This window comes from Canis lupus, chromosome 35 (assembly GCF_048164855.1).
Source record: "Canis lupus baileyi chromosome 35, mCanLup2.hap1, whole genome shotgun sequence".
NCBI classification, from domain to species: Eukaryota; Metazoa; Chordata; class Mammalia; order Carnivora; family Canidae; genus Canis; species Canis lupus.
The window spans coordinates 24,613,437-24,640,815 of NC_132872.1; the positions used below are offsets into that span (position 1 = coordinate 24,613,437).

At 39.3% G+C, this 27,379-nt stretch overlaps 1 protein-coding gene across 5 annotated transcripts; it reads right to left on the bottom strand.

Annotated features, from left to right (window-relative positions):
- Positions 1–420: 420 nt before the first annotated feature.
- LOC140625150 (cell cycle control protein 50C-like) lies at positions 421–26,466 on the bottom strand. 5 transcript variants are annotated; one of them, XM_072812452.1, is made up of 8 exons: positions 26,304–26,466; positions 24,165–24,373; positions 19,380–19,490; positions 12,036–12,137; positions 10,957–11,044; positions 10,417–10,557; positions 5,251–5,460; positions 421–2,246 (listed from the first exon to the last, which is right to left on the bottom strand). In XM_072812452.1, exons 2-8 carry the CDS (start codon positions 24,354–24,356, stop codon positions 2,065–2,067), a joined length of 1,026 nt encoding a protein of 341 aa, XP_072668553.1. In that variant the 5' UTR covers positions 24,357–24,373; positions 26,304–26,466; the 3' UTR covers positions 421–2,064. The 5 variants fall into 5 exon arrangements, with proteins under 5 accessions (XP_072668553.1, XP_072668552.1, XP_072668554.1 ...); XM_072812451.1 differs by having other exon boundaries at positions 24,165–24,363; positions 26,304–26,465; XM_072812453.1 differs by having other exon boundaries at positions 5,278–5,460; positions 24,165–24,363; positions 26,304–26,464.
- Between the last annotated feature and the right edge of the window lie 913 nt (positions 26,467–27,379).

Genomic DNA, 27,379 nt, shown 5'->3' on the forward strand with positions numbered 1-27,379 from the left:
ACTGTGACAAATACAGCATTCTATATGCTGACAAACAAAACTGAGACACGGCAAAGGTGTTCATGCCTTTTTCCAATCAGCACCATAACCGAGAAGGTACTAGAAGGTGAGATCTGAGGTCAATGGTCTGGTGTAGGTGTGAGCTGTGTTCTTTCTTTGCCCTCTGCTTGGATAGTTCACCTAACTTGAGAAACAACTGCCCAGGAGACAAGAACAGTGCCAACCCCTAGTATATTAATTTTCTATGACCACTGTAGCAAATTACCACACACTCAGTGCTTAAAACCACATAAATTTATTCTCTTACAGTTCTGAGGGTCAGAAGTCTCAAATCAAGATGTCAGCAAGACTTCTGGGGAGGATGTTTCTTGCTTTTTTTCAGCTTCTGGAGGCTGCTTACATTCTGTGTGTCACAGTGCCTTTCTTTTTTTTTTTTTTTAATTTATTTATGATAGTCACAGAGAGAGAGAGAGAGGCAGAGACACAGGGGGAGGGAGAAGCAGACTCCATGCACCGGGAGCCCGACGTGGGATTCGATCCAGGGTCTCCAGGATCGCGCCCTGGGCCAAAGGCAGGCGCCAAACCGCTGCGCCACCCAGGGATCCCTCACAGTGCCTTTCTTGCATCACTCCAATCTCTTGCTTTCATTGCCACATTCCTGCTACTCTCCTGATTTCCTGCTTCTCTTCTAAGGACTCACACAATTACATTGGGCCCACCCAGGTCATCCAGGATGCCATCCCCACACAATACCCTTAATTTAATCTCACCTGCAAAGGCTCTTTTGACATCTAAGGTAACATTTACTGGTTCTGGGATTGGGCCATGGGTACCTTTGGGGTGGGAGGTAGAAAGGCCTTATTTGGCTTACCACACCTGGATACCAGAAGTCACAGGTTACAGATGGAAGGTGAGATAGGGGAGGGATTCTTATATTTCAGAGTTGGAACTTGAAATTTTGTCTTTTTGGGAAAGTACTAAACTATTTGGTGAATGCAGGAAGTTGCAACAAAGAAATGCTTTCTTGGCTGCTAAAGATACAAATACGTATCGGTACTGTATTTTTCTTTAACAATAAAAATTCTTCTAGAGATTTTTTCACGGAGTAAAGCTTCCTCCATCTTAAAAAAGAAATATAAACATGCTTTTTAAAGTAAAGCATTCAGATCTGTGCACACAAATCTGTGGGGACTCTTCCCCTGGCAGCTTTACCAAGTACTTTGTTCAGTCTCCTTTATAGGGATTCAAACATTTTAAGATGAACCCTGAGAAGCTCCCTCAACACACAGAATTTAAGTATCATAAATACATGTCATCATTTGCATTCTAGAATATGTCATCCCAAGTTTGAGAATTGTTTTGTGCCCTTAAATGCTGAATACAACTTTTGAGAGAAGCAGTAACTTTCAGGGCTTCCCTCTTGGTTATATGAATAACTTCAGGGAGCTCTCTGGCCTTTCTTTTTGGTGTATTGTTGTATTGTGGGTACTCAGGGCACTCCACGATCTTTGCTTGGTATATTCTTAGAAGAGAAAACTTAGCTTTGAGTCCACAGAAAGGAGAGAACATTGAATAAATCAGTTTACAAAAATCATCCTGATTGCTCAATTCGATGCTCAACAATTGTTAGAAAGTATGTAATTTGGACCAGGTGATGAAGACTCATGGTCTGAGGTTAAGAGGATTCACCTAATCCCAGGGACCCCACCTTACTTTTGTCTAATGATGGTACTCTCTCCTAGGCATTCACCTACCATTAGGCACAAGGGCTTCAAATAAATACCAGAGACTTGGTTCAGAATTCAAGGATGATTTATCTTCCCCATTCCAAGGACATTTTACTATACATGACTATGCTTTCTCCTTCTCCCCTTCTACCCTTTCTCCCTCCTCAAACTCTGAATTTCTCATTGTTTATTTATCTGGGATTGTACTTGGTCAGTCAATCCAGTTCCCCTTGATAAAATATCCTCGTCATTTTGAGCCTTGTCAGAAATCTTTGACTCTCTTAGTTACTTCATTGTCAATTTCTTTGTTTTCTGCTTTTCTTCTTAAAACTTGACTTTAGTCCTGGATGAAGAGCATTTTCTTTTTTTTCAGCATCAGGTGAATGGCCATCATGGAAAAGGCGGCCAACCATGTTACTGCTCCTGTCACTGTGTAGGCGAGACCTAAAAAAAGGCTGCTGCCTCCGCTCCATGTCAAGGTGGAAAGAACAACTGATTTTTCTCCTTTGAACCTGGTTACTGGAAAATCAAAGATGAGAAGACCTGTTAAGGATCTATTTCAACACTTCTCAGCTCTACCATTGTACATCCTAAATATATTAGACCAAACCATATAAAATCGTTGTGTTTTCTGTATGTTAGTAAATTGAACACCAATAAAAAAAAAAAAAAGAATAAAAAAAAAATAAAATAAAAACTTAAGAAAATAGTTTAAGAAATTGAAAAAAAAAATAAAATCGTTGTGTTTGTAGGTAAAAAAAAAAAATTGTTGAATGTTCAACTTCATATTGTCTAGTCTTTACCAAGTAGTATGTTGTATCTTGCTTGAATGAAATTAAGTAAAAATGAGCCTTTCCTCTATATAGTTGTAATCTATAAAAGAGATTCTGATGCAAATATATCAGACTGACTTACAGAGAACTAAAAACTGGACAAATATATTTAATTTCCTTTGGCAGACCCAAGGAAATGAAGAGAATACAGATGCGCTTTACAGCAAACCTAAATTTTTGTTTACCAATCAGGAGACCTAGGGCAGGCTAATGTCCCTCATAGACTAAGGTTTGCATTTCTACCATAGAGAAACTTCTTCAAGTCTAGTGAAGAGAAGAAAAATAACAAGATCAATGGCAAAACATTTTTTGGTGGGAAAGCTAAAGGTGGTGCATTCATTTGGGTTTTGAAAAGGCAAACATCCCTCACTGCTGGAGAGAGTATGTTTGAAGTGGGTTTGCTATCGTTAGCATTTTAATGATGTCATTTTGATTATGCATGTGGCCTGAGTTTTTTAAACATCTGGTGCTTTTGTAAACCAAACTAATAAACAAATAAAGACTTCTCGTAGCAACGGCACAGGACAGCAGCATTTCCCAGCAAAGCTCTTAAAAGGCCTCAAATCACTTGGCAACATGCGATTTAAAGGCACAAGGAAACTTCTTAGGAAATAAGTTCTCTCTCTTTTTTTTTTCCATCAAAATTCCTCACTGTCACCAGGTCCTTGGGTGCCATCTTGACCCACCTGCCTGTTCTCTCTTCCCTCATCTCCATTAAGAAGGCCTTTTGCTCATACACAGAACATCTTTTTCCCTTTAGCAGCGGTGGGTGTTTGCTGCAGCTCAGATTTAGTTTTTCTCCTTGCACAGCAGTCAGGCCAGGAGGCAAGCTGGGTATCACTGCTACCAGGACTCAGTTTGGGAAGTGCAAGCATAGGACTGAAGCTCAGGATCTAGCTTCTGCCTGGAAGGTTTAGACTTGACAGTCATCAGCCGTAAAATATGACTGTGAATGAGGTCACCCAAGGAGAGCCTGTCTCCAGAGGAGAAACAGAATGTCTCCTTTGTTTGGAACATGGCCTCCCTTAAAGTCTCCCTCAACTCAAAACTTCCTGTCATGCATTGTGAGCAGTATATGATAGGTTTTTTTCTTCTTGTTTTATGATTGCAACTATAACTGCTTTACTGATAAGGGAATCATGGACAAAGTCGGGATCGGAAGGTCTAATTTGGGAGACCACTGTCAAGCAACTTTTAATCACAAATTTTTGAGGGGCTTGCTGAAATCCTATTAAAAAGGTAATATTCTATGGCTTACTCTTTGATCTGTATGTATAATGCTGCATAAGAGAAACCAGTTTGTAGCTTTTGTTTTCATTTCTCCCTAAATTTCATTTTCAGTTCATTTTCATTTCTCCCTAAATGTGCTTAGGGAACTGAAGGCAGTTTCATTTCTTCCTAAATTTCACTTAAGGAGAAATCAAAATGAACGAACTGAAGGCAAACTGTACTCCTGATCATGAACAAAAAGGAGACAACGGCAGAAGCAGAAATGGTGTCACATCAGTGGGGACATCTCTGACTGAGGAATGTTCCCCTTCCATCAGAATCGAGATGTCTAACTCTAGGATAGAAAAGAAAAGATGGAGCAGGGAACCAGAGCACATACAGTCATTGAGTTATTCCAAAGTATTTCTCATTCAAGCTCCCTGAGAGGTAAAGAAACTAAAGAGGTAGATAGTTTTGTGTTAAGATCCTCTGGCCTGCTAGAGGTCCCATGAACAACCCCTAGTCAGTAGCCCTGAGACGCTACAGGAAGTGCTGATGCCTAATTGGGCTGATGCCTCAAAGTTATGTACAAGCCCTGGAAGTTTCTGCCTCAGGGAGAATTAGGATGACACTTTAAAATAAAGTCTGACAATGACAGTTAGTATAAATTGTGTGTAAATATATGATTTTTTAAGGACAGTATTTGGTGTCATTTTGAAGTTAAGTCTTTTTAAGTCAAGAGTTACATTTGTATTTTTGAATTAAGTGAAAAAATTCAGAATCTCACAATAAAGCATGTGTCTCCTAACTTGGACTTTAGGTCCATAACCAAGGCACTGACTCCTACTAGCTAGCTCTGTATCAGAGGGAGGAAAGAACACAGCGTCTTCGGAAAGAGCTTCTAGCATGCCTCACGTGGGCTGGATGAACTGCACCTGGATCTTGAGTCCAGGGCTCCTTTGGTCTATACTTTCATTTAGAATAAAAGGTTCTGCAGTGTCTTTCAGTTTTCATTATTTTTAGCACATATTCTAAATTTACTACTTATCAAGTTGCTCTCTCTTATTTCCATGGTCCTCCACCTCATCGCATCCTACAGAGCAGTCTTCTTTTCTCTGCTACAGATTTCTAGGCCTACTGGTATTTAATCTTTTTTGGGAGATGAAAATAGTCCTTCCTTATTTATCCACCCTACTTACCTGATACTGCAATTAACTGTTATTTCTTAAAAAAAAAAAAGGTACACATTTGATTATATAAAGTTGAGACAAACAGCTCTATGGTGACAAGTGACAATATTACCTATAAGAGAATCATATATTTCTTCTGTACATATATATATTTATATATATATATATACACACACACCCAGACCAGATTGTAGACTAGAAAAGTACAAAACGAAATAATTCAATAACAAGTACCCAGATGGACACTGATTTTCCTTCATCCTCAGGAAGAAGAGTGGTATAAAAGGATACTGTAGGTAATGTTGAAACTATAGTTACCAGCAGGCAAGCCTTCAATAAAGTACTGTATTCGATTGAGTCGACGGTACAGTTTTTTGAAAGTGGGAAAGGCGGCTGTCCGCATCCACACGATGAAGTCATCATTGAGGAAGCCATTATTTCCTGGATCCTCTTCATCTAGTTCATAGACAGGCTTAGACCAGTATGGGGGCTTTGTGGTCCCTGTGGGAAGAAAATCATTGACATGGTTGAAATTTCTACACCCTTCAGTTTTCCTTAGAATAGAGAGAATGAAATAACTTTGGCATTCTTGAGGAAAGAGAAATAAAAATGAAAACTTTAAAAAACTGTGTGTAAGCTACCTACAAATGCAACTATTAAAAATAATGGATTATAAAAGCTCTCAGGAAATGTGGGGGAAATAATGAAGATTTGTCATAGAGTTAAAAAAGAACAGAATATCAAATTATATGTATATTATGGGTTCAACTGTATTAAATGCATATAAAGCATTGAAAAAGTAGAGCAAAATGATAATAGTGGTTGTATTCAGGGATAGGATCATAGAGACTGTATTTTCATTAGCTTTACTAGTAATTTAAAGACAGGAAATTAAAACAAGATATGATCATTCCATCTAAAATTTGGGTAAGAGGTAAAGAAAAAAGTGACAATTAATGACGCAGTGGAAATAGGAACTCCTGTACACAGCAAATAGATGTGTGGATCAATAATACCCCTGGCAATCTAGGAACATGCATCAAAAGCTTTAATATATTTCACATGTATTTTGGCCTGGAAATTCTACTTCTAGAAATGTATTCTAAGGAAATATTCATGTATGTGCATGAAGATTGTGTCAAATAGATACTCTTTTCAGCAATGTGCCTAAGAGCTCAAAGTTGGAAGTAAGGAAGAGGAACTGGTAAATGGGAGGAGGCAGAGAGCAAAGGTGTTGTAAACCTGTTCTAAAGCCAGGAGGCCTAGGAGGTTTGGGTATTGAAGGAATGCTAGAAGCACAGGGTGCGGGGCCAGGGCCAGGAAATGGGTCTGTTGAGAGTTTACTTTCATTCTCACACTTTCCACTTTAGCATGATGGGCTTGTCTGTCTCTTCTACTCTGCAGCAGACTCTTCAGTTTCGTGTCTTCCTAATTTTTTTTCCACTGGCATTTAGTCTAGTGCCTGGCACATAGCAGGCTTTCAATAAATGCTTGCTAAAGGAATGAGTGATTCCAATTAAAGCTGACAGAAGTTGATAATAAAAACCATACTGAATTTTAAAGAACGAGTCAATAAGAGAAAATTGTTTAGTGAGCTTTTTAGTTCTAGACAATTGGTTCTAGTATTTGTAGAATCCAAAATGCAAAGGAGAAAACCACCCTTTCTCAACTCGATTGACTGAACTATTTTCTTTTAAAATAAATACAGTCTTGTTTTCTAAGCATGGGCTCTGGTACTTGTAAAAGCAAGTGCTAAGTTTGGTTGGATTAATCTGTTAAAGTATGTTTGTACACTTAAATTTCCTCTGGAAAAATCCTTTGCTGAAGAAACTTCCTCTGCAAATATTGGGAACTTACCTATTTTAGCCCTTCCCAAAACTTCAATCACTGTTGGTAGAAGAATTTTGATAAAAATTGAAATTGCCTTTGGTACCTCCACTGTGGACCTCACCCTCTCTCTATTTTAGCCAGAGCTCATGTCCCAAGACAACATGTCCTATAGGACATTGACAGTCTAATCACCTAGGGAGCTTGTAAAAAATGGAAGTTTAAGCATGCCTTTCCTACCAACTCCTGAACCTGCTCCATCCCACGTCCAGAGAATATGAAAAGTGTGGTGTAAGAGGCACCAACTTTTTTCATTTTCCAAATTAGGTCACTTGTATTTATCCACTCATTCAACAATAAGCATTTCTTGATTGCTCACTATGTATCAAGCACCAGGGATATGAAACTTCCTAATTTCCTCAAGGAATTCTCAGACTGAAGTGGGGATGACAAGTATTCAAATAGATAATTACATAATGTGGTAACTCTTCAGAAAAGGTAATAACAAAGTGTAGCAGGAGATGACAGAAAGGACCCTTTGCCTAGTAGGCCAGAGGTTATGTGGCAAGACGAAACAATAGAATGTTGCCAAGTTCCTTTCAAAAACTAGGAATTCAATCACAGGTACAGTGACCCTATATGCCAGTTTGTCTAAGTAGGCCCGGCTTATGTCTGTTGTCTGTTATCCCATCTGACTTAGGATTTATTCCAAACAAATAATGTACATATAATTTCATCCTTTCACCTTCCAGCCATGGTCTTAGCTAGTAGCATGTAAAATACCTATGTGCAGTGAATGGAGTGCTTGCTCTAACATGTGATTAATGTAAGATAACCACGGATCCTTTCAATCAAAACATAACATACTCCTGTGACCCCTACCAGCTGTTTGACCACTCCAGCCAGTTAGGTCACAGCCTGTCTTGGCCTGTGAGATGCATGACACTGCCAGCCTACACATTAGTGGATCAGTGGAAAACGTGGGAAATTATAGGTTATGTTATACATACGTGACATAGCATAGGAAATAGATGTGAATGGTCTTGCTGAGAGCAGGTATGAACTCTGTTGCAACTGTGGTTTTATAATTTATTATATGGTACAAATATATAACTATTTTATTGTTTGGTATCAGCTTTTATTAGCTAGTAAGTCCTTTTAGCTATAAAAAGCTGAAAAATGGAACATGTATATTTAATGTAAAGTTAAGAACAGTTTTTTGAGAAAGTTGATGAATGTTTCACTTGCAGTGTTGGTTGACATATACCACACAACAAGGGAAACATTATGATATCAATGACCAAGTGAAAATTAAAAGACATAAATCTGCTGAAGAACAATAGAATGTACTTCAGAAGTTTGTGGCTATTTTTTAAAGAGTATATCCAAAGACAATGCTTTGCCTCAGGTAGCTATAGGAGGTCCACTTATATGTCATTATGTGAGCATGACTTTTCATCTAGGTCAAGTGAGCTTCCTTCTAGTTTTACTTCTTTATTAGATTTTTTTTTTTTGTAATCAAAGAAAACCTTTAATGTGTTACCTCCATTAGTACAAAAAGAACTGTGTGTACAGTTAAATGAGGCCAGTTTTACATCAGTGTCTTCAAATGCTTCAAAACAGAAAATCAGTTAAATTAATTATAATAATGGTTTGATTTTTTGGTTTGATTTTTCATAGAATCAAAGCAAAGCTTTTTAATATTCAATCTTGAAAGATAAAGCCTCTAACAATATAATAAATATTACTATAAGTTCAGTTTAAAAATTCAAAAATCAAGTGTATATTTTTGGTTTTGTAGTGATAACATAAATACAAATTTGGTGGAGCACAACATCAGAATCAAGATAATGTTCTTAATAAATTGAGAAATTTACAGATCAATGTACTTAAACTTGGTTGTGGTACATACATAATTTATATCTAAACAAGCTACCATAATTTACTAATTAAAAGAACTATAGTTGCACAAACTTAAATATTTTTGTATATTCACAGAGAAACTGAACTGTAAAATTTTTATAATAATATGGATGGAAAATAAAATAAATACTTTAGGATGGTAGTATATGTGGTTTATCTTTGCTATGTATCATCAACTAGAATTTTAGAAAGGTTTGAGCCTTTGAAGAACTATTTTGTATATCAAATGATGTATCCTACAATCATCCCAAACTTTTTTTTTTAATTTTTTATTTATTTATGATAGTCACACACACAGAGAGAGAGAGAGAGAGAGAGAGAGAGGCAGAGACACAGGCAGAGGGAGAAGCAGGCTCCATGCACCAGGAGCCCGACGTGGGATTCGATCCCGGGTCTCCAGGATCGCGCCCTGGGCCAAAGGCAGGCGCCAAACCGCTGCGCCACCCAGGGATCCCTCATCCCAAACTTTTTTTGGTAAATGAGCTCTCTAACTTTTGGTTGAATTTTATTCAAAATAGTTTACAAATTTTAAACAGTGTTCAAAGTATGGAATGCCAAAAAAACTTTAGCTTTTGATTTAGTGATTTGTAATTACTGAAAGCCAGTCTTGCAAACAAGAAGATATTACAATTTACCCCTATGAAAACAAGGGAATAATTGAACATATTATATAATTAGAGTTCAAAATGTGGACAAATTTAATTTTTAAAATTTACAACTGTACTTTAGAATATTTCAATTTCAGTAAAAACTCTTTTGATGGAGCTCCTATTTTTAACTGGATAAAATTTTTTCTGTACCAAAATTAAATGATCTCAAGTTTTAAGATTTTGTGGCATCTAAATGTAGGAATACACTTAGAAGAATCAGAAATTCAAAAAAATGTAAAGTAAAACAACAGTGCCTATGAAAATATTTACTATTGAAATACTAGCATATTTAATACAAAAAAATTGAAAATGTAAAAGAGAAGAACGAATTAAAGGTGCCAGCAGTGTCAATTTGATTAACCACAAAGTTCAGCTTCAAAAACGACTGCAGATAATTTTGTGAAAAATCAAAAATAATATTTTAATAAAACATTTTTAAAAATAATAAAATAACATATCATTAGAAAAATACAGAGGCATGAAGACAGATATGGCCAAGAAACTGATTAAAATATGTGACTATATATCCAGAATAATTATTCTGCTTATCTTTTAATGTTTAAATAATAAAGTAGGTTTTTATTTTTTTAGTTGGCTTAATATACACAGTTATGTAATTTTAATTTTTGAAAGAGTCGCATTTTAGAATAGTTTGTAATGGAATTATTTTACAGGTCCACCAATATGATAATGCCAATTTATTGATCAATAAATACAAATTTCAAATAAATACATAACTTTCGTTATTCTAGTGCTCTCATTCACTCTCAAAAGTGTACCGGTTTGGACAATAAATTACATAGTCACCCTAATTATAGATGAAGCAACACGTTTCTTAAAACACTTCCTTTTTCCTGAGGTAAACTGAAAGGAACCAGGGCACCAATCATTTTATGTTTCTGAAGGATACGTGATGGAGGAGTCCACAGGTAGGGAAAGTCAGAGCAAAAATGGAGGTCAGCATGAAAGTAAAGAAGGGGGCATCATAAACATTTCCTCACACATAAAAATTAAACTATAAAGAGAGAAGAATATTTAATTAATATATGGGTCTTACCTGCAAATGCACTAGAAAGATTAATGGAACTTGGATTCTGAAACTTGACATACTTATCTGTCCACCAGGTAATTTTACTTTTTAGCATTGGGACTTCGATGGGTATAGATGAATTAAGGTTGTATGAAAGAATAATAGTATCTGCAAGGAAATTAAAAATTGTGCTGAGATGCAAGCAAGCATTTTTGCCCACTTCAAAGTACAAAACCAGACACAGATGAAAAACAGGGTTTTAGCAGACTCTCAATATGCCTACATGCAATAGATGTTGGAATTCCAAGACTAGTCTTTTTCTTGCCAAGGCCCCAATTATTGGAAAATACTCTCAAGCTCCATTTAGCTCATGTTCCATAACTACCTCAAATGTAAGGTAAGGTAAGGGAGAGCTTATTTGCAAATGAAATACCATAAGTCAGTCGATAATGTATACAAAAAAATTTTTTTTGAATTACTACTCAGTTGCAGAGGTAGTTTTCTGGACATTTAGGTTATTACATGCTTATGAAAAGTTACACCATGGAGACAGGAAAAGTCACCTACCATTGAATATGCTGTTGGCAATAGCACCACAAGGAGCTATGGGGGTCCCATCATGGGAGTTGCTAAATGGAGCACAGTTTCCAACATCCTGGATGCAAGATGATACAGTAAAAAAGAAATGCTGTGGTAAACTCTCTTAGAATGTTAAAAGTGAGAACACTGGCAATGTAAATCAACCCACACTAATTTATTGACGCATAACAAGATTACGGACTGCTACCTGCTTTTCCCAGACTTCTGGTTCACTTATACTAGGAAATTTTTGTGTTTTGGAAATTGTGCGTGTGTGTGTGTGTGTGTGTGTGTGTACTTTTCCCTCCCCTTATTAACAACACATAACAGACCAAATATGCAGGAAGGACTTACTTTGCGGGCTCTGCCAAATATCACACTAAGCATACGCTGGAATACATTTTTAAATCTTTTTTAATTGAAGTGTAATTCATATTCTGAAAACTATACAAATGGTGGTGAGTTTATATACTTGATGACTTATCACAGGAAATCCATCCATCTAACTACTAGGATATATTTTTAAAAGAGAAGTTGCTAAACAATCATTTGATTATCACTTTTATCCAATAATCTCAGTATAGAAAAGGTTTCCTTCTAGCTTTTTTTTTTGCTAGCATGCTGAGTGTCATTTATTAAGAATAAAATTTTATTATCATAGGAGTGAAAGCGCATTTAATTAAACCAAAGGCTTTTAATCGATCAAGTAGGGCTCAATTTCTTTAAACTTGGCTGGAGCGAAGGCCTCAATTATAGGAAGGATAATGGTAGCTATACCAGGAACTGTACTGAGACCAAACGCTCAAGGTTACTATTAAAATGATGCATGAAAGGATAACCATTTAATTGGACAAGATTCACATCCTGTTCTGAAGAGGGAAACCACTCCTCTCAATAGCAGATATACTGAATACCCAGTCCCTTCAATTTATTCAAGAATGAAAAGAGCATTCCTTTCTTATAAAACTTAAGGTTTTTAGTTCATTTTCCCATACCCTCTTTTTAGACTTAAAGATTCACCTGTTTTTTTTTTTAAGAGTATTATACGAAATTAAATAAAGCTTTACCTTTAAGTCTGTACCCAGCAGCTGGCTATTACTTCTGGATAGAATATATTGATAGAGATTCTGATAGAAACCATACAATTTGTAGTACATATAAACATTACCCTGTAAAAGAGAAAAGCAAGAATAAGGAGTAAGAAGAATTAACTGGAATATTAACAAACATGGACAGAATTTTTAAAAAGATTTTATTTATTTACTCATGACAGAGAGAGAGAGAGAGAGAGAGAGAAGCAGGCCCCATGCAGGGAGCCTGATGTGGGACTCGATGCCGGGTCTCCAGAATCACACCCTGGGCTGAAGGCGGTGCTAAACCGCTGAGCCACCAAGGCTGCCCTGTACAGAATTTTTATAGTAAAAAGCACCACAGAAAAAACTGATGAGAACTGTAAATTTCTTTATATCAAGCAGAAATCCAAGAAATTATTTTTAAAAATTAGTACTGGAATATCCTCACCTACAAAGAATTATTAAAATCACCAAATAACTTTTGAATATTTTTGTAAGGGCTACGGTGCTCCTGCCATGAAAAAAAATTTAAAACCAGGTTTTGCATTCTCAATATATAAAATTGATGTTAGAAATAGTATTATTTCCTAGCAATACCAGAAAAAGTGCTTTGCCTAGGGCTTGTGGTAGGCATCAAAGTCATGATTTCAAACAAATCCTTGAACACATTTGAAGTTGGAGCCACTGAGCATATTTGGGTGCATGTGAAAGGCATGAGATTAGCTCCCTGTGGTCTGGCTCCAGGGTTTTTTGTCTTTTCCATCCCTAGGATCCAGCATAGTATCTGGCACACTGCACTTGCTCAAGAAATGGTGAACCAAAAAAAAAAAAAAAAAAAAAGAAAAAAAAAGAAATGGTGAACCATTTGTTATGGACCAAAAAGAGGGAATAGAATAGTTCATGGATCTGAAGGAAAGGTGACTTTCACCTTAGCAAATAAGAAGCCTTGTTGCCATGAGAGATGGTCCTTTTCATGTGTGGTACCCTCTGAAGCTGTGTAATCATAGGCTACCATCACGTTTACCTTCATGGTGACGTACCAACGTTCTCTAGGCAGATTTGACACAGATTTTACTAACAGCACATATGATGCAAATGGAAATGCTCAATATGACTGTTTATAATTAATATACTATCTCCAAAATGATGGAAGGTCGGCATCCAAAAATATGAAGGCCTCTATTAAGTGCTCCCCATATGTTAGGTGCCATATTCAGTGCTAGGAATACAAACATATTCCTTTACAATCTCCTGAGTCAATCGATTTTCTTATACTATGAAAACATGACACCTTGGATAGTCTTATCTAGTTTTACCCCAAGGACATGTAAGAGGATGGGTATGGAAAATGTGAGCTGGTACTCAGGGTAAGCTAGAAATAAAGGTCATGGTAAGTGTGGCCATCTACAGAAAACAGCAAAGGCCAAAGAACTTAGTTGCCTGTAAGAGGAGAGTGTGTGGGACATGAGAGGGGGAGATGGTGGGTCATGACAAGGAGACAGGTTACAACATCATAAACAGGAGAGCATGGTGTGAAGACAAACCAGCCAGGCATAGCTGGAATGACTGATGACATGTCCTCACCCAATGAGGGAACCTCCACTGTTGACACATAACTAGAGAAAATATGAAACCCACAGAGTGGAATTCACCATACATTTTCTTGGAAACTAAAAAGAGAATTTTACTTACCCAAAGTGATACATTCACATAAATGACAAAATAAACAGGCAGAGAACACTCACCACACCAGGGACAGAAGTGTTTTAATAACTTTTTTTTCAGTGATTCCTTTGTCCAAGATTTAGCTTAACAAGGCCTCCCAGATCATCATCTTTTTTATTGGTCCTAGAGGCACAAGGCATTTTATGGCATTTCTTCTCTTTAAATTCAGTGGCAGTCTGTGCAGGATTCCTGGTTTAAGGCAGTCTTGCATGAATTCATTCTCTAGCATGTGTAATGTGTGCTAACTGGTGAACCGAAGGCTCTGTGGTTGAACTAACTAGTTTGGTTGAATTTTTATGAGAAAGTCTTTGCCTGAAAGGAATGGTTAGCAGCTGGTAACATTTATTTGACTTAAAGGTTTCAAAGCACATAGACAGATGGAAACTGAACCCCTTTAAGATTTTATCTTCTGGACTTTTTCTTCAAAAATTTAAGTGCTCTGAGCCTCCAAGAAATAATTGACTCTGCTGCACTTTGATTTTAGACTTTTGACTTCCATAACTGTGAGAGAATAGTTTTCTATTAAGCGTCCCCCCACTTCTGGCCAGAATTAAACAACAGACTTTTTTTTTTCAATTGAAGTATAATTGATACACAATGGTACATTAGCTTCAGGTGTCCAACGCAGTCATTTCACAAAGTCTATATATTATGCTGTGCTTCTCACAAGTATAGCTGCCATCTGTCACCATACAACGCCATTGACTATATTCCCTATGATGTACCTTTCATCATCATGGCTTATTCATTACATAACTGGAAGCCTGTATCTCTTCCCACTCTCCTTCACTTATTCTGGCCATGTCCCCACTCTTTCCTCTGGCCACCACCAGCTTGTTCTCTGTGTTTATGAGTCTGTTCCTGATTTTTAAGCAACACTAAGTTTTACTTTTGGGGAGCAGCACAGTGAGTTGTGGAAGACAGAAAAGGGCATACCTGTGGAGAACTGGAGTTCTGACCTATAAGAACACATATATAAAACTTTCCTCATTGACTTTATGTAGCTATCCCTTATAATCCAAGAACAACTCCGTAATTTCTTTATAGTTTATATATCTGGCTTGCTCACGTAATTGCTTAGCACTAGCCATAATCAATATGGATGTATTCAGAATATTATTAATGCCAACACCCTTTCATTTGGGATCAACAGAGAAGTAAGAAAGGGTCACATAAAATCAAAGCTTCCTAGAACATAAAGCCATACAACTTAGCATTTTATCTTTCCTCCATTCATTTAATCTTTCAACAAATATTTTCTGAGAATCTACCACATAAATATACTATGTTATGCACTGTAGAGAAGGGAAGATTCTTATTTTCTTTTTATTATTATTATTATTATTATTATTGTTATTATTTATTCATGAGAGACACAGAGAGAGAGACAGAGACACAGGCAGAGGGAGAAGCAGGCTCCCTGCAGTGAGCCCGATAATGGACTCGATCCCAGGACTCCAGGATCATGCCCTGGGCTGAAGGCAGGCGCCAAACCACTGAACCACCCAGGGATCCCCCAAGATTCATATTTTCATTCAGCAAACCTACAGTGTGCCAGGCATGATTATTGGTGCTTGGGATACAACACAGGGCTGGACAATAAGCAATACATAACATATCAATAGAGCCTACACTGACTCTGAGATCAATCATAACAAGTTAACAAGGATCAGGGGCATCACAAGAGTGGGGTAAGTAGACAGGCTGCAGTATGCAACAGGACGGCCAGGGTAGGCCTTATTGAGGTGAGGGTTGAACCAACACCTGAAGTAGGGCAATTAGCCAAGTGACTAACAGGTACAGGGGGCCAGCAAGAGAATGCCTCACTTGTTTAGTGAGTGAGGAGTCCAGCGTGGTGGGTGTGTGGCTAGGGGAAGAGAATGAAGGGATTAGGTCAAAGAGGAAATAAGAAGCCCAATCATGTAAAGCCTTGTAGAGACTTAGGCTTTTTCACTGAGTGGAAAGGGAGCCATGACAAGGATTATTTTTTTAAGTTTATTTATTTAGTTTTGAGTATCTCTATACCCAACATGGGGCTCAAACTCATGACCCTGAGATCAAGAGTTGCATGCTCTCCCAGTTGAGCCAGCCAGTGCACTCAATGTGGGGATTTCTGAGTAAAGGAATAACATATGACTTAGGCTTTTAAAAGCTTACTCTGCGGCCACGTAGGTGGCACAGTCAGTTGAGCAGCTGATTCTAGGTTTTTGGCTCAGGTTGTGATCTCAGGGTCATGAGATTGAGCCCTGTGTTGGGCTCTGTGCTCAGCACAGGGTTGATTGAGACTCCTTCTCCCTCTGCCCCTCCCTTCTCAAATAAATCTTAAAAAAACCCCCACAAACCTCACTCTGGCTGCTATGTTGAGACATGAATATAAGCAGGGAGACCTGTTAGGAGGCCATTTCAGAAATATCAGTGAGAGGTGAATATAGCACAGAGCTGGGTGGTAGCAGAAATGGGAGAAGTGGACAGACACTGGATATGTTTTGAAGGTGGACGCAACAGGATGGATTGGATGTGAGGGAATAAAAGGAGTTAGAAATGACTCCTAGGTTTTTGACCTGAGCACCAGAAGGATGGAGTTGTTTTCAACGGAGATTGAGAAGTCTTTGGATGGATTAGGTTTTTTTTTGTTGTTTGGGGGAGGGCAGTGCAGTGGATAAGGGGAGAAGTGGAAACTAGAAATTCAGTTTTGGAGATGCTGTGCCTCAGATATTTATTAGACACCCACATAGGAAGGCAGCTGGAAATACAAGTGTGGATTTGGAAGAGACATTTGGGCTAGAGATATAAAATGGTGTTGGTAATAGAGGTAGATGACATTTCCAAAAAAGTGAATGCAGTTAGAGAGGAGAAGACTAGAGTGCTGCCCATCTCAACATAAAGAGTTTGGGGAAAACAGGAAGAACAGCCAAAGGAACTGAGGAATGGCAACCAGGGGGCTAGGAGGAAAACCTAGTGTAGTATCTTGAAAGTCAAGAGAAGAAGTGTTCAAGGATGAGAGAATGGTCACTACGTCCAATGAGCGACAAGGCACTAAGGACTGACTGCTGAATTTATCAACATGGAAGTCTTGGGCTTCCTTGCAATTTCACTGAGTGGGAATCTTTCTGATTGGAGAGAGAATGAGAAAGGAGGACTTAGAAGTAGCCAAGATAGACAACTCTCTTGAGTTTTCCTGCTAATGGGAGGTAAGAAATGGGCAAATAGCTAGCAGGGAGATGGGGAGACTAGAAGGCCAGTTTGCTTGTTTGAAGATAAGGGAAATTGTCCGTATGCTGGGAAAGATTGAGTAGAAAGAAAAGCTAATGATATTGGAGAGGACAGAACTGCTGAGTTAGGTCCTTATAAAGGCAAGAAAAGATGGCATCTATGTACCAGTGGGGATAAGCCTTCAGATAGGAGCAGGGACAGTTTACTTATGGTTAAGGAGGGGGTGGTGCTGAGCATGTAGTGCAGATACTTGGGAGAAGGTAGTTGTGTAACATGCAGAGCATGGTTCCTGTGCTCCAGGAGGTTCCTATAAGTAGAGGAAATGAGTCCACAGGATTTTAGGACAGAAGTGATTGTAGTAAGGTAATCAGAAGAATGGAAACAGTGCTCCCAGGATACCAATGTGGACAAACCGTTGCTGAGACAAAAAAAGGAGGCGCAAGGAATGCTGAGGGATGTTAGGGGTCTAAAACAAGTAGCAGTGAGTGGGGGAGACTTCCAGAAACATAGAGGGTTGTATTGTGGGAAAGCAAGTTGGTCAGTTGGCAGGAGTCCAAGGTCTCCTTCTTCCTCCATCTTTTTATGAAAAGGTAGCTGGGCCTCAGGTGGTTAAAGAGTAACCCGAGAGTGCTCTTTTGGGGGCGGGGAGGGTGGTGAATTTATTTTGCAAATAACGGCTGGTTTAAAGTAGGGGAAGCCAAAGGCTAGGAGTGCAGTTAGGTAGCTCTGATACTGGACCAGGAGGCCTGAACTGAGGCAGTGCCAAAAAAAAAAAAAAAAAAAAAAGAAGGGGACAGAAGATACCTGGGTGGCTCAGTGGTTGAGTGTCTGCCTTTGACTCAGGTTGTGGTCCTAGGGTCCTGGGACTGAGTCCCCGAGGAGCCTGCCTCTCCCTCTGCCTATGTCTCTGCCTCTCTCTCTGTGTCTATCATGAATAAATAAATAAAATCTTAAAAAAAAATGAAGGGGACAGGGTGGTTGGAGAGATGGATTGAAGAACAGTGTCTACACATGAGAGGCTTAGATGAAAAAGGAATAGGCAGGGTAAAGTCAAAGAGGAAAGTCTGGAGTCTTGGTGAAGGGCTCTTTACCAGAAAGGGCAGTGAGGAGGGTTTTCCAGAAGATGATGATGAGTCTGGTTTGGGAGCAGCTGAGTTTGAGGGCCTCGAGTTGGGAGACTCCAGGGGGAAGCTCAAGAGGAGGCCTGCCGATGCTTAGATTGCGGAGTCATCTACGACGGGAGTCATCTACTACGGGAAAGGAGGGGGACCAACCAGGTCAGGGAGGAGGATACTGCAGGGGGAGAGGTGTGGAGTCCAGAGGACAGCTCAGGATCTTTGAGGAGTCGAAGGGAATACAGTTTTTTATTTATTTGATTAAGTCTTGACTACCAGGTAAGACTGTGGAGGCCCTGAAAAGATGCCTCTGAGGTCTCCTAGTACAGTGATGGTAATTGAGGGATGACCCCAGCTGTCATGCTCTGAAATCATCCTGTGTTTGCACCAAGGCCATGCTGCCCCTGGCTGTTTCCAATGGCCAAGCACAGCAGGGATACTGAGGCAGGCTCCTTCAGGGACTCTCTGTTCTTTGCTGCAATTTTCTGAAGAATGCACTGCAGCCTAAGACCCTTCTTCCTAACTTCCTCCCTTCCTTCTCCCCTTCCCTTTTCTTCACAGGGGTCAGAGCTGTGTTGTAGTCTGACAGCTCTCCCAGCCTCCTCTGGCTCTCTCTCCATTTTCCCTCACAGGAAGTTCCCCCAATAAATCTCTTGCACGTCTAATCTTGTCTTGGCATCTGCTTCTCAGAGGACCTGGACTAACACGAGACTTTAATCAGCCCAAGAGCGGGGACTTCTTTTAATATTTCTTTGGCATTTCTCACAGTGCCTGACAGCCAGGCCAAGAGTTGCCTTAGGGATTAGGCAATTGCAAACACAGAGTGACTTGGGGGATGGAGGTGGGAGGGGAGGATGGGGGGACCTAAGGAGAGTCCCAGCAGGTGTGTGACCCCCGACACTAACTTTGTCCAAGTCACTTAACCTCTCAGCCCATTAATTTTCTCACTATAAAATGAGTGGTTAGATTCAATGATCTCTATGGTCTCCTCTGCTGCTGACATTTGGAATAAAACCTGTCTGATTGATATTAAGAATTATGTTACAAAGCTCAGTAGGTAGAGAGTCTGGAAACTTAGAAACAAGAATAACATTCCAAAGGAAAAAAGTAGGGGGAGAGTCGTGCATGAACCCAACACTTTGTAAGGTCCCTCACCAGTATCCTGCTTTATTTTTTGTATTTTCAGTTCTGGAAAGCACTTGGTGGAAATCATGAACTTACTGCCAAGTGTGAAATAGGAGTAGATCAGTGTACAGCTAACGGAAGGCTCTTGAATTTCACTTACCTTCATTGTCTCTGAAAGGTAAAAGGGGATAGAGCAGGTGCATTCTTTGTCAAAATTAGTGGCATCTTCTCGGAGTTCTGCACAATTTGCACAGATTTTTGTGTATTTGACCTATTAGGCAGGGAAAAGAACAATGACTAATTAAAAATTACATGAGTACACATTTTAAAAATCAAGCCCTGAGTCCATCTAAGTCTTCAAGCTCTCTGTGTCAAGGGCATGAACTCTTGGACATGACTGAAGGATAGCACACTGCTGGGGACAAAGTGTTTCTGCAGATGCTTGGGAGGAATGGGCCTTTTACCAGTCTCTCATTTTGGGACCTGGCAGTATTTTGCCACTGACCTGGAATTCAGTGTTTCTATTGTATGTTTATGCAACTTGTTGTGATGTAGGCTTATGTCTAGATCATAAAGAGGTGTCATTAGGAAAGTATTAGTCAGTGACTCATGAGAACTGGGCCTACAGCCTGAAGCTAATCAGCTTTATGATGAAGTCACTTCAGTTTTTCCATTCTATTGTATGGAAAGTATTTATACTAATCAATTTTTCTACATGACATCTAGAGGAAGTTGCTAAAAAGGACCAAACACAAAGAAGTACTTCCAAAATGTAGGGCTATTGATACTTGTGGAATAATTCGGATTTTAAAATGTTACCACATTCTGCTTTTTCAAAGTTAAATTCTGTGCAAAATGGTATAGTGGACTCTTTACAAAAGGGTGGTGTGTTTCAAATGAGCAAATCCTATGAGCTCTGGCTAAGAGCCTCAGCTGTGTAAAGATACAGCTGGAAGAAGCTTAACGAAGGAAGGCTCACAGAGAGACCACAGAGGCTATGCATTTCCCTTCTGCTCTTCCTTCACTGTGTTGAAGAATAATTAGATGATGGGAATGGGGAAGAGTGAGAAAGCAAGGGAGTGTCCTTCTCCTTGGTAAACTGCCAACAGGATTTAGGATTCTTTGGGAGGGAAGACTAACAAGAAAGACAGGATTTTTTAAATCCTTGCAAACCACTGGGAGTTTTGAAGCCAAATAAGCAGTGTTAGTACTAAATTAAAGATTAGCCAAAAAGTCTACTCAATTGTACTGAGATGCTTATATTTCCTTAAATAATTCTTTATTGTATGTATGTATGTATGTATGTATGTATGTAGTCATTCTTTAAATACACAGCAAGGCTTGAAATGTTAATTTGGACAAGACTGATGCCCTTTCTATCTGTGAAACTGGCTTCTAATTTTTAAAGAGCTTTAAAGAACAGGGCTGTATCATCACTGACAGCACACTGAACTGTAACTGAGGAACAGGTTTGGGTACAGCCAGTCTATGACCCTGTGTTAAATACTTAACCTCCAGAGCTCACATTTTGTTCATCAGCATCATTTTGTCTAGCAATTAATTCATCTTTGAGCTTGTTGTAGTAGCATTCATTGTACCCCATGGATTCCTGTTGGGGTTCTCTTAATGCATAATTAGAAAAAAAAATGTGTTTCATGGTCAAATGCTTTCTAGCTCTAAAAAGTTTATGGGGTCGCCAAACTACAGAAGCAGCCCAGGTGTCCACAGACTGATGAATGGATAAAGAAGAGGCGATACATATATATATATATATATACGAATAAATACAATGGAATGTTACTCAGCCATCAAAAAGAATGAAATCTTGCCACTTACGATAACATGGATGAACTAGAGCATATTTTTGTAAGATTTTATTTATGTTTGTTTATTTAGAGTGTGAGTGGGAGGAGGGGCAGAGGAGGAGGGGGAGAGGATCTCAAGCAGATGCCACTGAGCTTGGAGCCTGACATAATCTCACGACCCTGAGATTATGACCTGAGCCGAAATTAAGAGTCAGATGCTTAACTGACTGAGCCATTCAGGTGCCCCTGAAGCTAGAGGGTATTATGCTAAGTGAACTAAGTCAGTCAGAGAAAGACAAATACCATATGATTTCACTCATAATGGAATTAAAGAAAGAAAACAAATGTGCCGGGACGCCTGAGTGGCTCAGTGGTGGAGTGTCTGCCTTCAGTTCAGGGTATGATCCCAGGGTCCTGGGATGGAGCCCTGCATCAGGCTCCCCGCAGGGAGCCTCTGCCTATGTCTCTGCCTCTCTCTCTCTGTCTCTCATGAATAAATAAAATCTTAAAAAAAAGAGAACAAGTGTGCAAAGTAAAAAAAAAAAGAGAGAGAGAGAGAGAGAGAGAGAAACAAAGACACAGACTCTTAACTATAGAGAACAAACTAGTGGTTACCAGAGGGAAGGAAAGTAGGGGGATGGGTAAAATAGGTGATTGAAGAGTACATTTACCATGATGGAAAAAATAATAATAAAACAAATAAATTTTTACAAGGAAAACATATCTCTGATCTACTGTCTCAGGTGGCCTTGTAAACCTATAGTTCTAAAATGACAGCAAAGATCACACTCTGCTTGCTCCTCATAGAATTTCGGAGAAGTGGGAATGATCATTCTTGTTCCAAGTGAACTGGATAAAGGTCACTTCCTTGTTGTGGCCCAGGGCTAAGTGAGAAGAGGAAAGCCACTCAGAACTCTTTTACTAGGTCTGTGCTTGATCACACCGGCCTGAGTAGGCACTTCATCTTATCACCTAATATAATGAAAAAAGTCCACGTGCAAAAGAGAATCTCACTATTATAGTGGTTTCTGGTTTTCCTGGATGAAAGCAAAATGTTAGGAATAGTCCTGTCTGAAGTGACCAGAAAAAATAGTCTATTGGAAAAATCTCCTTAACATGATAAAAATCATTCTGTTCAAAGTTGTTTGTAGAGTGGCCTTAGTGGACCATGGAGTAAGATTCCCTTCACAAGCATGAGGTAACATTATTTGGCAATGGCTGTCATCTTAATGGAGGCTGCACTTTACAGTGGGTGAGGCGATAACCAGAAGGAAAGAGGCAAGGAGGACATGGGAAGGGGGGAAAGAAACCAGAAAGAAAGGGGTTGGTGAAGAGGATAGAAAAGTAAATAGGATGAACTGCTTGTAGAAATGAGTACCAAACTCATAAGCCACTTAATTTTGCTAATGCTCTTCAAAAGGCAAGTTTAATTTTCTCTTGCCGTTTTGCATTTGCCACTTGGTGGGGCCTGGTGGTTTACATCTCACACTGGAGGACTCAAAAGGACTTAGGGGCATTTAATTTCTGGGGAGATAAACTGCTGGGAGTTGGGAGCAGAAAATATAAAATGGAAAGGCATTTGAGTAGTGTGGTTTGGTAGGAGGAGTGAGACCTGAAATGGTGTTTTCCTCTTTATTTTATTTACGTATTTTAAAAAATATTTTATTTATTTATTCATGAGAGACACAGAGAGAGAGGCAGAGACATAGGCAGAGGAAGAAGCAGGCTCCCTGTAGGGAGACTGATGTGGGACTCAATCCCAGGACTCTGGGGTCATGACCTGAGCCAAAGGCAGATGCTCAACCACTGAGCCACCCAAGTGTCCCTGTGTTTTCCTCTTTAAAGTCCTCACTATTTGCCCTAACCCATTCTTTCAATAAGTTTGTGCCTATTATGTACTGGGCAATGTGCAAGGAAGGGTTGTGTATGTGGTGAACAAGGCAACCATGGCTGAGCTCTGTTTGTACCACACACTACACCTCACCTATCCTATCATTAGGTCAGGACAGGACTCAACTCTTACTTAACCTTATTCATTTGCAAGCCCTAAACAACTCTTAGCACTTTCAGATACTCATGGATGTTAAGTCAGTGTTGACAGACTTGGCCTTCATAACTTTGCTGCTAACCATGTCAGGAGAGGGAATAGATCAGCTCTCTGTGGCTGCCTTCAGAGTGGAGGTCATAGTTTGGGATGCCCCGTAATCAGCTCAGAGCTGATCTGAATTAAACATCTGCTTAATTTCTTAGACCAGATGTGGGCAAGGCTGATCTAATCTTAGGCCCAACTATTATGTCCTCTCTCCAGACCAGCTTCTTGGATTCTCATCCTCTAACAGCTTGTTGATCAAATTGTCAAAGTCTTATAATGGAGGCAGGGTATGCCCTCAAGCTTCAGCTCTTCTCAGTCTTGAGGAGATTTTAGTTAATTTTGCTATGTATCCTTAAGAGGCCAGAAAGATTCTAGTTCTTGCCTTTCCTAGATTGAAGTAATCATCTCAGAGGGAGTTCATTTGCAAAGGGAAAAACACAATGCTTGAAAGTGGGACAAAACTGAAGACCTCTATCTTGGTCTCTTCACTTTTTTTAATTAATATGATTCACGGGCATCTGGCAGTCATTTGACCCTGCCTCTCCTCCTGCCTCTATCAATCCTTGGTCAGTACCAAGCTTAAAAAGCTTCTGACTTTGCCAGGCTCTTGTAAATGAACAGCTGGGCGGACCAGTGTGAGAGTGATTGTCCTCAAGAGGGAGTCGGGATGAACAAAGCCAACATACACAGAGGCTGCCACCATCTGCACCGGCTAACTGAGAAAACGGATGTTCCTGTCTCATCTACTGCGGGGCTGTGTTCTCTAACTGATCACTCATTTATAGTCCCAAAGCTGAAAAGTCTTAGAACCTGCACTAAAGGGGATCCCTGGGTGGCTCAATGGTTGAGCATCTGATCCTGGCATGATCGGCCGAGGGCATGATCCCGGGGTCCTGGGATCGAATCCCACATTGAGCTCCCTGCGTGGAGTTTGCTTCTCCCTCTGCCTATGTCTCTGCCTCTCTGTCTCTCTCTCTCTCTCATGAATAAATAAAATCTTAAAAAAAAAAAAAGAGAACCTGCACTAACAATGTAAGATGGGACAAACCTCTATCTCCTTGATACTCTTTGCAGACAGAATGAGGATGATGCCCATCCCGAGGCAGAACGCTCCCGCGGCGAAGAAGCCAGAGAGGACTCCAGTGGCTGAGAGCTGGAGCCGGTAGGCGGGCAACTGCTGCTGCTTCAGGGCAGTGTTGTCTGGCAATCTGGACTGGTAGTCCTCAGATATCCTCTTCATTTTGGTCCTGCAGGTGACTGAGATATACTCTTCAGACATTTAAAACATTATGGGGAATCCCTGGGTGGCTCGATGGTTGAGCACCTGCCTTCAGCTCAGGGCGTGATCCTGGGGTCCTGGGATCGAGTCTCATGTCAGGCTCCCTGAATGGAGCCTGCTTCTCCCTCTGCCTGTGTCTCTGCCTCTCTCTCTCTCTTATGAATAAATAAATAAAATCTTTTTAAAAAAATAAAACATTATTATTTGTAGTAATACTGCATCACAGTAATGCTAGACTATGAATTATAGGAACTTTCCTTTGTAGTTGTAGAATTTCTGCTTCCCAGAAATTATTCCTTAACTAAACCTGATATTCAGCAGGAACACAGCTCTCTTCAATCAGTCATTGGTATATTTTACTTGAGGCTCAAAAAATGTGCGCCAAATGCTATACCTAGGAGGAACAGTCCCCGGCAGGGTCTGCAGAGACCAACATCTGGTGACATTGGGAAGCAGTTGTAACAGGCTATTTCTGGGATGTGGTGACTAATTCAAGGCAAGCCCTTCCTGAAAGGGGGAGAAAGAATTTATCTTTGAGAGCTTGCCTAAAGCCTTGGAGATTAATACGAAAAATAAAAGTTAGGGCTATTTTTTTCCAAATATGGCTTCTTTTAACATAAATATAAACTAAGTTGGAGAAATGTTCTCAGATTACAGCTAACTTTGCTACCTGTGATAATGAGGAAGAAGGAAGCAAACAGGGTTTGTAGAGCACAGATGTCTAACATTAGCAGCTGCCATTTTTTTCATCCATAAGAAAGACTCCAGTAGAAAATACACATTAAAAACATCTCCTCCAAACTTTTTCCAAGCATATGTTTTGGAGTAGCTCAAATGAGGCAAGAAAAAGGAAGAGGAAGATAGATAATTGGTTAAGTGTTCAATATTACAATATGGTTTTATTGGTTTGATTTGGGGATTTTACTCATTTATCAGAAATCTCCTAACCTTTCATTAGACTGTTAATAATTAATTCCTTTTCTTTAAAGTGTATTTAAGATATAGAATTAGGTTTTTTTAAAAAACAGCAAGTTTCTAACCCCCCTTTTTTCATTAACATTAGGCAGAGAAGCCATGCTGGACTATTTTTATTTTTATCTTATTTCATTTTCTTAAGAGATGGGGCAGAAGGAGAGGGAGAGAGAGAATCTTAAGCAGACTCCACATCCAGCATGGAGCCTGATGCGGGGATTGACCTCATAACTCTGAGACCATGACCTGGGCCAAAATCAGGAGTCAGATGCTCAAACTGACTGAGCTACCCAGGCGCCTGTGGATTATTTTTATATTAAAGAAGGCAAATGACTTTGGCAGGTGTACCTAGTTTAAAAGAACACAAAATAAATGCAAATACTTAGATTAGGTGGTATTCAATTCAGAGCAAAGCTTCCCACTTGCAAAATTGGGAAAAGCAAATATCAGGGGGGAAATTTTCAACATATCACTTGAATCTAGCTTGGAGATGGTGACAAGTATGGCTGCTGGTATCAGCCTTGTATGAGAAGATGGCAGCAAACATTTCTAATTCACATCTACTATTTGTTTTACTAAAGAAACACAAGAACTTGGATTTAAAAGGCAGCAACAGTCCACAAATTAGATTATATGTGCACAGTTGGCCTACAAAATAATCAGGTATGTTTGCCATCTGGGTGCTTGGTCCATCCTTGGGTGGGATTATACTACATAGATAACACCTAGCCAAAGGGCCATTATAGTAACAAATCTGTGAGAACAGAATTTCTTAGGTTTTTTTTTTTTTTTTTTTTTTTTTATAAAACAACAAAACAAACTAACCAAAATCTTAAAGTAGAAGGAACTTTCATTTAGTATATTAGTCTGGGTTCTCCAGAGAAATAAAATTAATTGGAGGTATGTAAAGATATTTTTTAGAAGGAATTGGCTCACATGGTTATGGAGAAGGCTGGCAAGTCCAAAATCTGTACAGCTGATGTCTCAGTTTGAGCCTAAGGCCAAAAGGTGCTGTAAAATCAGGAAGAGTTGAGGTCCCAGTTTGAAGGCTATCAGACAGGGAAGAGCCAATGTTTCAGTTGGAATCAGAATTCCCTCTTATGGGGGCGGGGGAGGCGGTTTATGCCGGGTGTGTAGGGGGTGGGCAGTGTCAACCTTTTGTTCTATTTAGGCTTTCAACTGACAGGATGAGGCCCAACCACATTAGGGAGGGCAATCTGCTTTATCAAGTGCACCCATTTAAATGCTAATCTCATCCAAAAATACCCTCACAGAAACACTCTGGAGAGTATCTGCTCAACTATCTGGACAACCTCTGGCCCAGTCAAGTTGACACATAAAATTAACCATCACAGGTAGTAGGTGAACACATTTCTGGGGCAACATTCTTGAGATAGAATAGATCACATTTTATAGGTACTTCTATATTTACGTATTTCTCTTCTAAATAAACCTACTTCAAGCATACAAATATACTTCATATACTCTGCTTTTCAAGTTTCTAAAACTGGATTTCCTTAACCTCAGTACTACTGATTAATATTTTGGGCCAGATACTTCTTTATTGTGGGGTTGTTCTGTAGGATTGTAGGACGTTGAGCAGTATCCTTGGCTAAAGGGTACTACCTACTAAATAAATGCCAGTCATAACTCCCCACTAGATGTTAGTAGTATCCTCTCAGTTATGACAACCAAACATGTCTCTGGACATAGCAAATGGCCCCCGGGGGCCAAAATTGCCCCTGGTTGAAGATCCACAATTCAAGATATGGATATGACAATTTGTTAGCAGCTGTTATATTGTGATATCATTGGAAATTTTAGAGAGTGATTTTTTAAAGTCCTTGCTTTCATTTCTCTCTAATGCTGTGTAGATAGCTTCCCAAGGGATTACCAGATATTTTCTGTAAATCTGAGATTATTATAAGATAAAAAGGTAAAAAATAATTAAGATAGTTGTAGTTATGTTGTCGTCTTTCATGCATTTGTAAAGTGTTACATATATTTGCAAC

Bases quoted from the DNA above. Each gene is read 5' to 3' on its own strand.
- LOC140625150 (XM_072812451.1), bottom strand. The intron at 10,558-10,956 runs GTAGGTGACTTT...ATTTCCTTGCAG, and splicing joins TGCCAACAGCATATTCAATG to ATACTATTATTCTTTCATAC. The intron at 5,461-10,416 runs GTAAGACCCATA...TTCTTCCCACAG, and splicing joins TCTTTCTAGTGCATTTGCAG to GGACCACAAAGCCCCCATAC.